This window comes from Lynx rufus, unplaced genomic scaffold, assembly GCF_022079265.1.
Source record: "Lynx rufus isolate CCGP_SWC_20201006 ecotype Redwood Valley unplaced genomic scaffold, mLynRuf1.p SCAF_2, whole genome shotgun sequence".
NCBI classification, from domain to species: Eukaryota; Metazoa; Chordata; class Mammalia; order Carnivora; family Felidae; genus Lynx; species Lynx rufus.
In genome coordinates this window covers 72942583-72960986 of record NW_025814834.1, presented here as the reverse complement: position 1 = coordinate 72960986, position 18404 = coordinate 72942583, and the positions used below count along the sequence as shown (strand labels likewise).

General features: G+C 33.2%; 1 protein-coding gene across 17 annotated transcripts in view; it reads right to left on the bottom strand.

Annotated features, from left to right (window-relative positions):
* Positions 1-18404, bottom strand: part of BAZ2B (bromodomain adjacent to zinc finger domain 2B) — a 328851-nt gene that overhangs the window by 83479 nt on the left and 226968 nt on the right. For 9 of the 17 annotated variants that reach the window (XM_047083187.1, XM_047083186.1, XM_047083193.1 and 6 more), the window contains 5 exons: positions 12706-13312; positions 10818-11111; positions 9571-9631; positions 8677-8785; positions 8325-8426 (listed from right to left, as the gene is read on the bottom strand). In XM_047083187.1, coding sequence (XP_046939143.1) covers positions 8325-8426; positions 8677-8785; positions 9571-9631; positions 10818-11111; positions 12706-13312 — 1173 coding nt within the window. The remainder of the gene's footprint in view (positions 1-8324; positions 8427-8676; positions 8786-9570; positions 9632-10817; positions 11112-12705; positions 13313-18404) is intronic. The other 8 variants (XM_047083192.1, XM_047083199.1, XM_047083194.1 and 5 more) reach the window with 4 other exon arrangements.

The following is an 18404-nucleotide window of genomic DNA, read 5'->3' as shown; positions in this document are numbered from 1 at the left end:
ATTCAGTTTTTAAACTATCTTATTAATCATAAAGTCAACTTAAGCCAAAATTTAAAGGGTTTTATCAATTTATTTTTTTATTCAGTTACAATTTTTACAGTTATGTTTTATTCAGCTAGGAAAACATACCTACGTCAAGAAAGGAATAGATTATGTTGGTGTCCAGAATTTACCAAATATAGTGACATTTTCATTTACATTTTTGCCCTTGGCATTTATAAAGTAAATACTTGTTAAGGGAACTGCATATATTGTGCTACATATACAGTCTTCTGACTCCTGGGTTTCAGAAAATGAGAAATAGACTGTAAGGAAAACCTGAAGCTTAAAATACATCCTTAATTCATGGAGTCGTCAAAATAAGTGAGAAGGAAAAAGAAAAAGTATTTTTCTCGATGAATGTTTCTTTAGAAAAAGGAAACAGGGGCGCCTGGGTGGCGCAGTCGGTTGGGCGTCCGACTTCAGCCAGGTCACGATCTCGCGGTCCGTGAGTTCGAGCCCCACGTCAGGCTCTGGGCTGATGGCTCAGAGCCTGGAGCCTGTTTCCGATTCTGTGTCTCCCTCTCTCTGACCCTCCCCTGTTCATGCTCTGTCTCTCTCTGTCCCAAAAATAAATAAAAAACGTTGAAAAAAAAATTTTTTTTAGAAAAAGGAAACAGAATTTATATCACTTGATTCATATGCTATAAGCTTTTTTGTCAATAAAAAATTATGCATCAAGAGAGTTAGCATATTATTTTTTCTTCATTTCTAAGACTAACATAGTAAATGGCTCCTGAAAATAATCTTTCTTGACTAAGACATGGATACAAAGAAAATGGATACAAAGAAAACAGATGATCAACATGATGGGGATGGTGACAGATTGCCTATTTTACCATTATCATTCTGCTTTCAAGAGTTACTAATTTCAAACTTTAGCAGCAACACCTTCATTTCTATAAATACTACAAAGAAGAAAAAAGATTTATGTTTTATTTCAGAAGACTAAACAAAATAATTAATAAGCATACTACACCATATTGTCTGCAATGCACTATGAAAGTAAAATATAAGACTGTAAGGTTTTGGGGTGCCTGGGTGGCTCAGTTGGTTAAGCATCTGACTTCGGTTCAGGTCATTATCTCACAGTTCGTGGTCGGGCTCTGTGCTGACAGCTCGGAGCCTGAAGCCTGCTTCCGATTCTGTGTTTCCCTGTCTCTCTGGCCCTCCCCTGCTCATGCTCTGTCTCACTCTTTCTCTCAAAAATAAATAAACATTAAAAAAATTTTTTTAAAAAGACTGTAAGGTTTTATAAACTTGTGTTGAGGCACCTATTTTGTACAAGACATAACAGTCTCTAAAGGTAAATGAGAATCTTCTAATGTACCGTGCTGAGTTGTAATAAATTTGAAAAAGAGTTTAGAGGTTGGGACAAGAAGTTGTCGGAATTGTCCACTTAAAAAAAATAATGATGGTCTGAATTAGGGCTTGAGAATTAGAGTTGGAAAGAAAGGTGATTACATTGGTCTTTCAGGAGGGAGGACTACCTGTATATGAAAGAGAAAAGTCTGAATGGAGACCAGAGAGGTGATTAAAGTTGGGAGGGGTCTCTAGGTAACATGGTAAAGGGAAATGATAGTGAGGTTTTCATCCTGAACTGAAGATACAGGATGAAAAAATACTTGAGAAAACCTGCAAATAAAATCATTACTCTCAGGTATTTTACATCTTAAAAACTAAATAGAGCTTTAAAAAAACATTTATTTTAAATGAATAATTTAAAAATGTTTTCTATATTCAGAAATTCAAAAATTATATGAAATTGAATCTACATGATTTTGTATTTCAACATTTCCATTATTCTTCATAAATGATACTCCAAAGTATTATTGAACATCTCATGAGCAATTTACTCATTTTTTCCTTTACACTGAATTGTGTAATTAACTAGGATCCTACATTTTACTGGCAGCTAATGTCAATTTGTGGTTTACCAGCAATATGTTCAAGTTTTAATGAAATGTAATCTCAAGTCTCATTCCTGCTTCAATTTTATATCAGAGTTTATCTTTATTTTTGTTTTGTTGCTCCCATGTTGTTTGATTTTACATACTTGTAGGCTGACTTATTTAGGGGATAAAGAGTATGTAAGTAAAAGAAGAAAACCAGTCCACCAAAAGTCAATTCACCGAGTAATCTATTTGCCAAGTCACTGATTTTTTGTTTTTGTTTTTTTAAGTTTTTATATCACCAAGCCTTTGCTGCAGCAATTTCAGCATGGATTTGCAGTGCTGGGCCACTAAAAGTCTATTTCCCATGTTAATATTGGAGATGCCTAATACTTCTCTAATGCTCGATGTTATATAAGTGAATGGATAAATTTTACTCTTATTTTTCTGGATTGGGACCTATTTCTCTATTCCAGTCTTTGGCTCTGGTAGTAAAACAGCTGAGGTGAAGACTTTAAAGCTGGACTAAGATATTTGATCTGTCAATTTTAGGTTTGTTAGTCATTCAGTGAATTGATCATTTACCAAATTGATTTCAGGCTAGTTTTCAGTAAATTTAACCACAGTTCAGGTAAACAAAACTGATGTTTTCACTACTTCTTCTTTGTAAGTGTACTTTCAGAACACTTTACTTCCCAATAATTAGTTTATAAAAAAGCTTTTAGAATGTGATACCTAAAAGGGAATTGATCTTAAAGACCTATGGTATATATACTGCACATCACAGGTGAGGATACTAAGGCCTAGAAAAGTAGGTTTCAGTTTTTCAAAGCAACATAGGATGCTGAATTATCCTGACTGGAGTCTAAGAAAAAATCTTAAGAGCACAGGCAAAGTGAGGCATCAAATATTTTTGACAGGACTTCCTATTTTAAGAAAACACTAAAGCTAGTATCATGAGAAAAATCAAAGTTCTGTTGAATTTCCTTATGCTTATTTCATAATTTAGCATTATGTCTATATTTGGCTACTTTATGGTGCCAGAAGCAGGTAGTGAGAACTTTATGTACCATGAACTTTACAGCATTAGGGATTCTTAATCCACTGTAATCATATAGTTTATTAATATCATATACTAAATAGCATTTCAAAGATGTGAAAGAGTAAGATTATCTCCTGGGAGATGGGTATCACCTATTAAAAACCAGTGAGAAAGATATGGTTTGATACAATTGTTCCACAAGGCTGGCCCTGTTTTCCAGTTACTCACAGTAGGTTACCCTCTAAGAGTCATGACCTTCAAATACTTCCTTAACTCCACACTTGGATTCATACGGTTGGCCTCCTAGTATAGGCCCTTGCCTAGCCATCAGAAATCCTACCTGGTAGATTAGTGACATAAATTTTCAGTATTTTAGATTTCTGGTACTGATCTTTCATGTTCTCAGTGTCCATATAGCCCCACAGCTATGTTGCATTAGGTGTGACAGTTAACAGCAGAGTTGAATTAGAACCCTGGTTGCTGACTCCCAATCTTTTGTTCTTTACTTATATGAAATAATTACCAGCATTATAATCTTTGCCAGAGACTGTATGTTGTCTGCTTTATTGTGAAGTGTCCCTAAATTCCTTACTAATAAAACCCTGATTTTAACTTGATAGCATTGTACTTAGTGTTTTACCTCTTTAAGCCAGTAATCATAACTTTTATTTCTTTTGTACTTTTTAGTTTCTCTACAAACACTTGCTTTGTTTTGTTTTTTCAAAGCCAGGCCTTCAAGTTCACTTCTGTAGTGAAATGCGTTCACCGTTTTCTTTATGGTAAATGCCTTTAAGGAAAATTTACCTTGGGGAAAAATGCCTGGCACGTTAAGTATTTGCCACAAATATTTATTGATTAAATGACTAAGAAAAATGGTTCTTTTCAGTAAGAAAAATAAATATCTTTCTTTTCTCATGGTCTTATGCCATTAAAAAATAAATACATATCTTTTAAAAATATATACATCTCAAATAGAAAAAGCAATATTTTCTAAGTCACTTTTAACTTGTTCCTTCTGTGCATCGTTCTTTTTTTTTTTTTTTTACAGCCTGAATACAGTAAACATTCATTAGTCTATGCATGTGAACATACTGGTTGAAAAATAAATTTTATAATTATATTTATGCTTAAATGTTTTCTTCTCTGCAGTTCACAATACTTTTCAAAGTAGATTATCATATATTTCAAATAATCTATGTCATTAATAATTTATTGTGAAGCCTTCATATATTCCTAATAAAATATGAATACTCTTTTACCTAAATATAATATTTAGGTAAATAAAAATAATCTTATTTTATATTTACCAACGTATACCTAGCTCATCCTTACTTTTTATTATCCTGACACCCAAAACCAAAATAAAATGAAAACAATGACAAATGTTAGGTTCAGTAAGTTCTTTATAATGTGATGAAGCAGAAATCTATAAAAAATTTATTTGCCTTATACTCTTTTCAAAAGGGTTTCACTGACTAACATAGAAGGTAGCCAGCTAGTAAACCATGGCCTTATAATATTGTTCATTTTGTTCCATGAAGCCTATTATCCCTAAAATCACAGTTTTTATAGAAGCCTGTAGGAAGTGTTTGACATGTAAGTATCAATAGATACTGACAAGTAGCTGATTCTATATTTACCACATTTATAGACTGAAATAAATAACACTGATAATGAATAGAGTCTTTTCTCACCATCTCTTGTGTCAACTCTGAATTAAAGGCTTTTCTTTCTTACTTTAAAAAAATATTTTTTTAACATTTATTTACTTTTAAGAGAGAGAGACAGAGTGCAAGTGGGGGAGGAGCAGAGAGAGAAAGGGAGACACAGAATCCGAAGTAGGCTCCAGGCTCTGAGATGTCAGCATAGAGCCCAACATGGGGCTCAAACTCACAAACAGTGAGATCATGACCTGAGCTGAAGTCAGACGCTTAACTGACTGAGCCACCCAGGCACCCTGCTTTCTTACTTTTGAAAGTAATCATTAGATTGTCCTTTAATGATGAATTTACTTAAATTTCAATAAATGTAAGTTCTCACACCTCTCATCCCACTGTATTATATCCAAAGTTAGTCAATATTTTCAGATGCTTACTGTTAATAAATATATGCATACTCTCTCTTAAGTTCAGAAATAATCTTGAGTTGAAAAATAACTGCTACAAAAAAACCATGGTTCTCTACTGCAGACTCAAATTATCTAGTAGAAACTCCATTAATTTCATTTGTAAAAAAAACATAGAGCTTTGCATTACCACTGTTGAAATTTTTGAAATGCCTTGAGCAAAGTAACAACTTACAGAACTAATATTGGATACTTTTGATAAGTTTAAGAGGAAAAGGAAAAATATGATGGAGAAAGTTTATTTTTCCAATGCAAATGTTTAGGAAAGGGACTAAGAATAGCAATGAATCTGCAAATATTAAACACCCAAAATAGATAAATGGGGCTTGGAAAACTGTAGCAGTAATATCTGAAATCATTATGTACAACTTCTATGCCTTTGGAAAACTGAATGCTTAGCTTTATTAGAAGGGATTGAAGTATTTATTTATTATTTTTTTAAGTTTATTTATTTATTTTGAGAGAGAGAGCATGAGCATGGGAAGAGCAGAGAAAGAAAAAGGAAAGAGAAAGAAAAAAGAAAGAGAGAGAGAGAGAGAGAGAGAGAGAGAATATGAATCCCAAACAGGGTCCACACTAACAGCACAGAGCCTGACATGGGGTTCTAACTCACAAACCACAGGATCATGACTTGAGCCAAAACCAAAAGTCGGACACTTAACTGACTGAGTCACCCAGGCGTACCATATGTATTTATTTAATAGAAAGTTGCTTTTCATGTTGTATGTAATACAAGCAAATTTAGAAAATGTGAAAGTTGTAAGAAGTAAAAAGAAAAAAAATGATCCATTGTATCACCAATCATTACAACTATCATTAAAATTTTGACACATTTCTTCTCAGTACTTCCAATATGCAGTTTTGTTTTTCAGTATATATACAGTCATCATTCCCTTTCTACCTTGTATAAAGGCAGACATATTGTAAACACATACAGATCATCTCTGCATAGCAACAGTGGCTTGGACAAACTATATTTTACATCTTCTACAACGTTTAGGCATATCAAATTATTACAGATCATAGTTTCTCTAACAAAAATATATAATCTTTGTTCATTTTCATAGAAAATTTTACATAATTATATACATTTCTAATTACCTATATCTTATACATTTTGATCATATATGGAAATGTATACGGTTCTACAACTGTATGTACTATATGTATCACTAATTAATTAACTAAACTTTTTTGGGTTACTTACCTTTAATTTTTGTTCTCTGAAAGTATCTTAAAACGAATCCAACTTACTAATTTTTTTTAAACTGACAGAAGTGCTCTCAAAATTGCTAATATTTTCCCTGAGCAATCTGCTGAAATGTTGGCAGCTTAACATATTCTAGATTTAGTAATTCATCATATTTCCTTCATGAATTGATCTCTCAACAAAGCAATATGCATTTGGAAAACACTGATTATGCTTAATAAAAAGTGAATGGATGTCAAAGAACATTTTACTCTGCTTAATGAGGCTTTATAGATTAAGTCTAATTATCACTGATACAAAACTAAAAATCCTTTATGTATTGAACAGTAATTAGCTTTTCTCTCAGAACAAAAATCTATTTAACTTAAAAACATAAGGATACCTTTGGCAGAAATAAGACAAGTAAAGATTTGATAACATGAGCCAAAAGATTAAAGAATGATTCGAATTTTTAAATAAATTATTGTCTTCTAACATTTTTTTGTGACAAGAAACTGATCCAGCATATATGGAAGTGGGTAAAATAACTCCAAAATTCTGAAAATCTGTTTGGTGACAGATTTAGTTTAAGTTAAACATTTTTTTAAGTTTAAAAAATAAAAAGAGAAAAATTCTAGAATATATTTCAGTAAAGAAGCTAAACCTCAAATAAATCTATTTTGGCATTTTAGAATTACCAGCAAAGAAACAAGTGGACTTGGACATAACTTGTCCCTTAAAAAGTCATGGACAATAATAAAAAATAGGTAATAGGTTGAATGCAAAAGAACACTTAGAAACCCTGAGTTCTAGTTATGTCTCTGCCTGGTTGAGACTGTATGATCCTGGAAAATTCCCTTAATCTTTGAGCTCTCAAAATAAATCTCCTGCAGAATTAGGAAGGCCTTTCTTATTTCTCTAACTATAAAATTAGAGGGTAAGATATGATGGAAAAACTGCCCACTCACACTAGAAAATATATTGCCAGAAAAAAATGTCTTTCTGTGCATTATAATGGGCCAAAAGGGAGAAAGATTCAATCAAGAAAGAAAATATCAACTGCAGTTGGCTGAGCAATTTAACCTTTTGAAACATTTTCATGCATATGATCTCATTTAACCTCACCATAATCCTAGGAGGCAGAAGTAAAATTATTATTGCCTTTATTATGCGGACAAAGAAATTGAGGAAAAGGGGGCATTATTCTGATGTTGTTTGAAATCACAGAACTATTTCATGGGTGAACAAGAATGGTCTCTTCACTCCTTAACTAGGACCTCTTTCAACGGAGCCGATAAAGTTAAAGCAAACAGTTAACCATATGCAGCTGAATCCAAGTAAGAAACAAAAGCAAAACAATAAAGGAAAAATATAGGAAATGAAGTCTCTACAGTGGGTTCTTTGTGCTGATTGGTAAGGTTGTATACTTAACTCATAAGCAAAAAGGGAGTTATGGTGATATTTTCAGAAATGTATATAATTAACTAAAAAATTAAATTTCTGTAAAAAGCAGAAATTTTACATCCCTAATATTAAGGAACCTCCCTCCCTCCCTCTGCCCCCCCCCACCGTGAAAATGGATCATGTAGCATGGCATAATCAGATGGACAAGATCTTTCAAAAAAACTAAGGCATATTTTTATTCCCTTCTGGACTGACTTCCAACAGCATGTTTTTCCTATTCAAATTAATTTACCTTTCAATCAGTTTACCTTTCAGGGAACTAATGTTTTCCTATATTTCATGTGAACACGCAGATACTTTTATACCTGTATAAATTATAAAACTGTTTACAAAATTAATAAACAGGAGAAAGTTTACTTAAAAAATTTGAAAAAGAAATCTGTTATGTCAAAGCTCCTTGTTACTGGAATATAGTGGATTGAAGCCTTGGTGTGTGTTAACCACAAAGTTATATGTATAGCTGCATGAATTAACTAACAAAAGTCAATGCTCCAGAGTGTAGTGAAATTTACTTCATTTAGGTTATGGTACTACGTTTTGTTTTAAAGACTGTACTTTTTAAAAAGTGGATACCTGCGGTCCATCTCTGGCTTCATAGAAGTCACCCACTCTTATTTTTGCACTGAAGCTGAAATTGTCCCTTGAGATATCCATTATTCCATTTCTGCTGAGATACTGAAAAAATCACATATTTTTCCACTTCAGGTTTTAATAATTACAACCCAGCTTTGATGTATAGCTTTCTTCAGGACACTAATGTTTTGCATATTCTAGCAAGGGGCTATGGGTTTAGAGAAGATCACTTTAGGTTAAGTACATTAGTCTCATACAAGAGAATATTTTCTGAGAAAGGAGAGCACTTTTTCTTTCCCATAAACATGTGTAATAGGCACCAAATGTATGTTATTTGGTGAAAAGTATGTACCTTTATTACTTCAGGGTATTGCCTAAGTTTCTTTCCACATGGAGCATAATACGCTACTTCTCCTTGAAGGCGCCCTCCAAAGTTTCTTATTCTTGTCTCTCTTTGCCAGCTACACATAACAGAAATGAGGGTTATAACATATTTAATTTTAAGAAAGCTTTTTTTAAAAAAATTAAGAACACATGCTTTTTAGACAGCAGGAAAAATACAAATAAAACAAATATAAGTCCCCAATCATATGACTCAGATACATTTATCATTATTTTGATTAACTAAGTAATTCAATGAAAAATTAATCAGACCCAATTTACAAATATTAAACTCCATTAAATTTCTTAGAAATCGTTAACTGGTATTACTTTGGGTTTTCGGACCAATTCAGTAATGTGTCAATGTGTACTGATGTTTTACACCTGAAAAGCTTTAAGTGGAAAGAGTAAAGTGAACTTGGCTCTCTGCTCCTCGGGGATCATGTACTTCTAACGTAAACAGTCTCAGTTCCACCTAAACCATTTTAGCCAAACTCTGGGCAAGTCCCCCCAGTTTTGCCATAGTGGCTTTTACTGTCCTTTAACCCCCATCTTCACAAAAACCACTCATACTCTTAACTGCGTCCCAGCCCTTTGCCAATGACTCTCTCTTGCTTGCTTCTTTTTCAGTCCTATTCCCACCTGACTGTGTGATTCCATTCCAGATGCGCCATACCTAAACACTGCAGTTCGGATGAATTTCAGTTTTCTAGTATATTAACTTCTTTGCCCTTTGCTCTGGCTCTTCTGCTCTAATGAATACCATGCAGTCTATTCAGTTCTTTTACTAACAGCAGAGAGTGAGAAATCAAACATGCACACATATGTGGAGGAAACGCAACGAGAGAAATCCTACTTTGCATACCCATATTCCAAAGGAATACGCAGCTCGCGCTCATCTGTTACTCTTCGCCTTTTGGAAGTGCCTTCAAGAAAATTCAGCCAGTTAACATAACAGATTAGCTTGTACAGATGATAATTTTTTGATAGTTTTGAAAATTTTCTTTAAATAATATATCTTAATGACTTGAATCATTTAATGTCTTTCTGCAACTTGTAGGTTATTTTTAGATGATTTTCAATAAAACACTGTATCAAGTAGAGGCCTTTTTTCCTTCTTTGGTCTGCATGACAGAATAACTGGTCTTTCTAAAGAAAATACAATGGAAGACAAAAATACGTAGCTTTCCTCTCATTTCGTATTTAAAGAAATAGCTAAAGAAGAAGGAGGAAAATAGAAGACAGAGGTTTCAGAAAACCAGATACAGTTGTTTTCTTTGAGAATATGACTTTTTAAGATGCTGAAAAATTCCAACAGCTGGCTCATACACTTAAAAATACTATACATCTATGTTCGTATAAATCCATAGTCAAAACTACTACCAGGTCTTTAAACCTAAGGGACAAATAGGATTATGATTACATGTAAAATTCTTTATAGACAATGACTAAGTTTCACAAATGCAAATACGTGCCTCTTAAATTAGCAGACTATCATACTGGATTGTGGCAAATGAAAGCAAAACCAGACATTTGTAAGAAAAGAGTGAAATAAATAAAACAACATGATATTTTACTATGTATCTATATTTCCTTAGCTACCAACATAGAAATAAAAAGTCCTTTTGGAATTCATGTAAAAACTTTTAATGAAGACCTCTGGAAGTTTATAAAAGGTCAAATAGAAAAAAAAAAGATGTGGCATGTTAATGAAATAATAATGCTACTCACTAATACAAATGATATTTGGCTATATGTTGGACAGATATGCAATTGTATCTTAAGTAACCAAGTGAGCTCATTTTTATAAAGTACAAAAAAAGTCCAACTATCCATCAAATTCTAAATTCTAGAAGCATAAACTGAATACCAAAGCAGGAAAGTATTCAAAATCAAGAACTGTCATCAATCGTGTTCTTAAATTGGAAACACAGAAAAAAAAATGGTAATGGGTCATATCCTTTGAAAATACACATGGACCTTTCTTAGCCAACCTCAAATCTAGCTGTCACGCTTGATTCCAATGAGATCATCCCCAGAAAACTGTATAAATAAGAGTTCTTGCTATGGTTTGACTTCTACTTTATAATAATAAAAATAAAGTATAGGTACCAGAGTGTGGACTTGAAGTAAGTGTGGAAGAAGGTGTGCCAAGAAAAGCAGGTGACTGGGATTCAGAACATAAGGCAGCAGGAGCAGAGCCTGGGGCTTTTGCTATGTGGAGGTTACGAGGTGTTGGGTGAGCAGTGAGACTGATGGAAGGGCTTTTGACAGAGGAAGTTGTTTTATTCAGTTTCATTGACGTTTTCTCTCCTTCAGTATCACTATCTGATTCATCTTGGTCTTTATCATCATCATCATCTTCTTCTGATCCTTCTGTATCTGATTCTGAATTACTATCTGATTCTGGGAAGTAAAAGAAGCATTTGTATATTATAACTAGATAATCACCAACATTTGCAGTTTGTATCTAAATGGGATAGTTTAGGAATCAGAATCTGTGATTGAACTCAACTGAGCAACTTTCCTGAAGACTTAATGTAAAAATTACTATCTAACAATCTATTTGAGTACAATGTATGCAGACTACAAATCCTCAAAATTCATTAAAAGTATCAGCTTTACTCAACTCTTTAATCATAAAACAGTTCTTCTCACATGGCACTATTCACATGATGAGTTCTGCTTAGTGGCTTCAAAATCACTTTTAATTTAATATAGAAACTAAGGTATAGAGGGAATAGAATTGATTACTTAAATTAATAGATTCCAATAACTTTAGAAGTATACTAGGTTCAGTATGAGGAAGAGAAGTCTGGAACTACCATCATTCTTTCATCTGGACTTGGAGGTAAAAGAAAACCATTTTCTGAGAGATTCTTGACTTTTCAGGCTGCAGTTATTCTATTTAGGTGCACGATTTCATCAGGCTTCACCAAAGACCAGGTTACAGATATAATTATGTGTGATCACTTAATGGTTTAATAATTTAAGTTTGTTCTAGCAATGTAATTCTATAAAAGTATCTCTTCCTATAGATATGTATAATCTACTCCTGGATTAAACTTGATTAAACACAGGCCTGATGCTTGGAATGTATCTTAAAGGTTCCCAGAATAACAGCTTTTGTGGAATTTGCCTATGTTGAAATTTGTTATAAAAACTGTCTTTGAAAGTTATTAATAATGGTAGTCATATTCTATCATGTAAAGTTGTGTTTATGGGAATCCCAGGAAAAAATATTGTCAGGAAAAGCTGTTCTTACACTGAGCGACTTTAGATACTTTAAGTTGTATAACTGACTATATTTTCCTATTTATATTGGTAGCTAGAAAATTTACCATTGGACTTGTGGAGGGTCAGTAATAAGTCCAAATATTTTTTATAATATGTATTTCATCTTTGTATTTAAGATTTAAACTCTTATATTTTATGCTTCCAATCTTCTGTGGAACAAGGAGGAGAGTTAAGGGGAAGAAAAACAGAAAGACGTTTTAAAAAATACTAGAAAGTGAATTAAAAAATAAAATCAAGGAGTACTCTACTTGTTATTATACAAATTCTGTGTTGCTAATGGACAATCATAGGGATTTAGGTTTTTAGCACTTTCTAAATGACTGTGACTACAATTGTACCTCAGTGAAAATACCTGCTGAAACACTTAAACAGGTAGCAGAAGAGATGAAAAAGAAAAGACAAATGAGTGGTCATGAATTAAATAAAAATTAAGCCAAGTTTGTGATTTCTTAATTCCTGCATCATTTATATTCATTTAAAGTTATTTGTTTAATGTTAAATGAATAACAAAGCTGAGAATTTAACTAGGATTTCCAATTTCAGTTCCTCCTATGTTTTACCAGCTCATTACAGAAAGGCACATAGCTGTGGGAAACACAGTGAATGACAATGATTATAAGTCTGTGAACTAAAATCCTCCTTAAAATGTTTTGGTTCAGATAGCATTTACAGAAATACTTCAAATTTAAAAATAAAAAATAACCTGATTGGCTGTCATCAGATTCATCATCTTCATCATCTTCCTCATCTTCTTCCTCATCATCTTCTTCTTCATCCTCATTTGAATCTTCAGAATCTTTACTACTGGGAATGTCTGAATCTGTTCCCCTGAACTGTTCCACTAAAGATTTTGCAGGGTGGGGGTGATGCTGTGTTTTCACTGGGTTTACATTATTGCTAACTGCTCTTTCCTTCCCTTGACTATGCAGTATGGGAGAGGCGGAGGGGGTTACAGTTGTCTGACTGCCAGGGGTTCTTCTCCCACCTGTACTCAAATTTACAGGTGAGGAAAAAGGGGTGCTGCTTGGAGTAGCGATGTTTTCATTAATCTTACTCTGCATTTTAGTTTTGGTAGTAAGTGCTAGAGGAGCTTCTTGAATGACACTTTGAATAACTCCATTTGGTTGGTGATTACCTAAAAGTGCATTTGTCAAGAATGGATTAGGGTGGTTGTTTTCTGACGTCTGTTTTGGATGTGCTGGTGAACTAGAGGTTGGTTTCGGATTTGACAAAGCTGCAATAACCTTCTTCAAGCTCTTGGATGACTCTTGTTTCTTTAACTGTGCTGGGAATGTCTGTTTATATTGTTCCTGTGAAAACAAAAGTTAAAAAACAAAACAACAATGTACCATAAAAACAAAGATTACTTGTATTTGCCTTCCATATCTGACAATGGCTACTCATATACAAATTTAAATCATGATATACAAGTGCTTAAAATTAGTGGCAGTGATGACTAGTTGGTTGCTGAAACTTGGCTAGACATAATATATATTTAAAATTCAGTTAGTCTTTGTCCCTTCAAAATATAGGTTTCCCCTCTCTCATTACTATGGTCCCCTGTGTCTCAATAATCTAAATTTGAAATGCTGAAAACATCTTTTACTTTTCTTTCTTCCAAGTCAGCCATATTCCTATGTCTTTTGGACTCTTTCATCAGAATATTGCTCATACATAAGCCATACCATCATTTCTTCCCACACAATTCCCAACATATATATCCTCATGCCATTTTTATCTTAATTTAAACTATTTTAGCACCTTGGTCAAAAGCTTTAGTGTCTCCTCTGTCACTGACAACTTTATAAGGCCTAAATACTTAATTTTGAGCCTCAAGTTACTTTTCAAATTATAACTTTCTAGTCAAACTGTACTATTTGCCATGCCCTGTTCATGTCATACTTCCACCACCTCCGTATTTTGCTATAATCCTTTTCTGTGTGTGAAACGTCCTCCTCTTCTAAATAGCAAGCTGACAAAATCTTGCTCATCCTTCAAAATCCAGCCCAAAAAGCTTTCCATGTTTGTTCCAGCCAGAAGCACTCATGACTTCTATCCTTTGAACCCCATTACCTCTTATTTGTTACCGGATACTACCTGCAGTATGCATGATATGAAGCTGCTGGGATTGCTGGCTCAACATTGGGTGGAGTCTACCTTGGAGTCCCTTTAGCACATTAGCATTAGAAAGAGTATAATAAAACAGTTTAGAAAAAGTACACTTTACTTGGAAAAAAACGATTTGTAAACCATTAAGCTATAAAATTTACATCTGTAAATAAGAAATAAAAACTTATTTGGCTCTCAGAATAAAACCACATGAACTTCATTAAATTTGTATAATTAAAATAGTACTTAAGTAGAGGGGCACCTGGGTGGCTCAGTCGGTTAAACGTCCGACTTTGGCTCAGGTCATGATCTCACGGTTCGTGGGTTCGAGCCCCGTGTCAGGCTCTGTGCTGACAGCTCAGAACCTGGAGCCTGCCTCAGATTCTGTGTCTCCCTCTCTCTCTGCTCCTCCCCCACTCATGATCTGTCTCTCTCTCAAAAATTAAATAAACATTTTAAAAAATTAAAAACTTAAGTAGAATGATTAAAGTATTTTAAGTAGTGTTGAATTTCAGAAGGTCAAAGTCTGTAACGAAAATGGTTGCCTTAGAATTAAAATCGGTAGCACTGTCAGCATTGAACCTGGGCTCTGAACATTCTAGCCAGCAAAAATTTGTGGTGGGCATTTCAGAGTATAAATGCAGATGGAATGCAATATAGAATAATGTATTAAATCTTTTACAGCAGCAGTGCTAGTAAGCAGTATGCAATTCCTACATAAACTTCTTTATCTTATTTAATATCCTCACTGTATTAGTTTAGAAAATTAAGTTAATTCTTTGTAAACAAAGACTGTCACATAATATTCATACCTAAGGCAATGCTTCACAAAAAGAACGTGCTTAATTAGCATTTATTCAGTGATTAAATATGGGAAGTTATACTAAATAATTGCATTTACCTTTTAAAAATAACTTCATGGCAAGATTCTTATATAAAATACATTATGTAAAAATGCATTAATATACTTAATTTTACTTAATAGTTTCAATATAAAAATATTGTATATTATATATAAGTATTTAATATGTACTGAGATTTCAGCAGAAAAATTTAGTATGTTTTCATTTCTTAGAACAAAATGATGTCACATAATCATTTTGTACTCTTTTTTATAGGTAGTAAATTTTCCTTCTAAATACATAGGATCAAAACAGTCATGAAAACAACACCTTGTCCTTTAGTTTTATATTTTAATTTTCTGAAATTCATTTTGACTTAATTCTTTTTTTTTTTTTTAATTTTTTTTTTCAACGTTTATTTATTTTTGGGACAGAGAGAGACAGAGCATGAACGGGGGAGGGGCAGAGAGAGAGGGAGACACAGAATCAGAAACAGGCTCCAGGCTCTGAGCCATCAGTCCAGAGCCTGACGCGGGGCTCGAACTCACGGACCGCGAGATCGTGACCTGGCTGAAGTCGGACGCTTAACCGACTGCGCCACCCAGGCGCCCCCATTTTGACTTAATTCTAAAGAATCACTTTCCATGTATTGACACCTGAAGTTTTTCAAAAAAAACCCCAAAGGTCACTGTATTTCACCCTAAGACTAGTATCAGCTACTCTTTTAAAGCAAACATGTTGTCCTTTTTGATACTAGAGGTGGTACATAAAAAGGGAGGTGGGGGGGAAATGGAGAACTGCACAACAGCAAATGTCTTGCTGCTTTAAGACAGCCACTTAGATGATGAGAGTATGGGAAGACAGGTTTGAAGCTCTGTGCTTCCTCCAAGTTTTTGCTCCCCCAGCCCTCACCTGAGTCTGCAGTCCACAAAAAAAAAAAAAAAAAAAAAAAAACCTAAGCAAAACTTGATAAAGAATATTCACTACTGGTATCTATATCCAATTAATGTATATTGATTTGAATTAAATGTCTATATTATAAGGGCATAGAAAGAGCCAATGATTAAATAATACTAAAAAAAAATCATAGACTAGTAGGGGAGGCAGATACATGGCAGGTAACATGAAATAATTGAGACTATCATAGGAATAAACCAAAATTCTGTATGTTAGACTGTCATATAAAGAAAGAGAGCTGATGTAAGAAAAATCTTTATAAAATACCCTTTAACTCAATGCTAGGTACCAAGAAAAAGTACACAAAGTCATTTAGAGTTGAGTCTAATGTGAATGTCCATTCACATAAAATATTTCCCATGAACTACAATTATCAGTTCAGAAACACCACATTGTTTCATCTTAATCAGGGGCTTGGTTTAAGAATGACCTTAAGAATGACCTTGGTTTAAAATCCTTCTGTTCTTTAATTGTTATGTAATGTTAGCGAGGGATTTAATCTCTCTAAGCTTTAGTTTCTTTACCTCACACAATTTTGTAAGCATCACATAAGATCATGTGTGTAGGAAGTGTGGCTTGGCCACATTTATTAAGCAAGTGTTTAATAAGTGACTTTCTAACAGGCAGTCATATAAAATTCTTTAAATAAGAAACATTTAAGAAACTCTTTGAAAATTAAGAAACCTTTCAAAATACAAATAACTCCTAATATGCTCTATAATTTATCTTAAAGTAGGATACACATTAATTAAAAATTAAAATAACCCAAACAGTATAAATTTTAGTTTGCTTAATTTACTCATAGGCAATAATGTGATGCCAGAAATAATACCTCCTTCTGATTGAGCATCACAAATTATCATATGCATGATATTATACCATTGGTCATTCTGTTTAGATCAGCGGTGTTCAAATCTGGCTATACATTTGAAAGCTTTTGATATGTGTAATACCTTGGTCTCAACAGACTAAGAGATTCTGATTTAATTGTTCTAAGGTATTATTCCTTTTTTTAAAGTTTTCCAAGTAATTCTAATGTATCCTTAGGCTTGAGAACTATGCATTTAGATTCTCATCAAAGCCTGATTTGTTCACGTAATTTTACTTTGACCCTGTTCTTAAATTCTTCTCAGTGCAGTAAGAGTTAATGGACAGGGACACTGTAACTTTTTTGAGAAAGGCAGCTATCACAGAGGTTAAGAACAAGGATTCTAGTACTACTGCTTAGATTTGAATTTTAACTGTCACTAACTAGCAGTGTGATCTTGGGAGAGTTATTTTTTATGAATCTCAATTTGATTATCTGTAAATGGGCATTATAATATTAGTAGCATTTACAGATGTTAGTGTCCAATGAGTAAATGCATATTCAGCACTTAAAACAACAGCTGGCAAACAGCAAGAGCTTTACAAGTTATCTAATGGGATTAAGAGGTCTAATGATAATTTTTGTAATCAAAAGACAGGATACTTTGTTCAAACATAATATTTTTTCTCTACTCTGGATTGGTTCTAGAATAAAAGGCACTGGTCATTTAATTACTAGAATTCTACTAGACATATGAATGTAGACTATGTAGAAATATAAAATCAATAGCAAGAAAATAAAGATGAAAAAATTCTCCGATTATTGGTTCTGGTATTTGTATAAATAAAAATTACTCAAAATATTTTATATTTCATATAGTTGAGTCTAATGTGAATGTCCATTCACATGAAATATTTCCCATGAACTACCATTATCATTTCAGAAACACCAAATTATTTCATCTTAATAATGGGATTTGATACAAGAATGATCTTGGTTTAAAATCCTTCTGCTCTTTACTTGTTATTTAGAACAAGTAAAGACTCAGTCAGGTGAGTGTCCGACTTTGGCTCAGGTCATGATCTCACAGTTTTTGAGTTTGAGCCCTGCATCATGCTCTCTGCAGTCAGTGCAGAGCCTGCTTGAGATCTTCTGTCCTCCTCTCTCTTTGCCCCTCCCCACTTGGGCATTCAACCGTTCTTTCTCTCTCAAAAATAAATAAACATTAAAATAAATGATTCTTCATAAAATCGTTCTCTCTCTCTCTCTTAAAAATAAATAACATTAAAATAAATGATTCTTCATAAAGGATTTTTATGCTTGTGGTTGATAAAGTATAAGACTACAGAGGTAAATGACTCAAGTTCATTTCTTTAAAGAAGAATATATTGATATTAGAAAAAAAGGACATTGATCTTAAAGAAAAGTAATTTGGAGTATATCTTATTCAAATGTATTTCTCCCCTTTCTGCTAAGTCATTAAACCTCAGGAAAAATGACACGATTGTGTGCCAAAAATACATTAAGCAGATGTATATGTAAATATAAAATCAGAGAAATCTGATGTGCATATGCTATTCCTGGTAACTAATAAAGTATGAAAATAAGAGTAGAATTTCATTTAAACTAGCATATTGTAAGACTATATAAAAGCTCTTTTTCTAATAATAAAATTATTTTATAAAT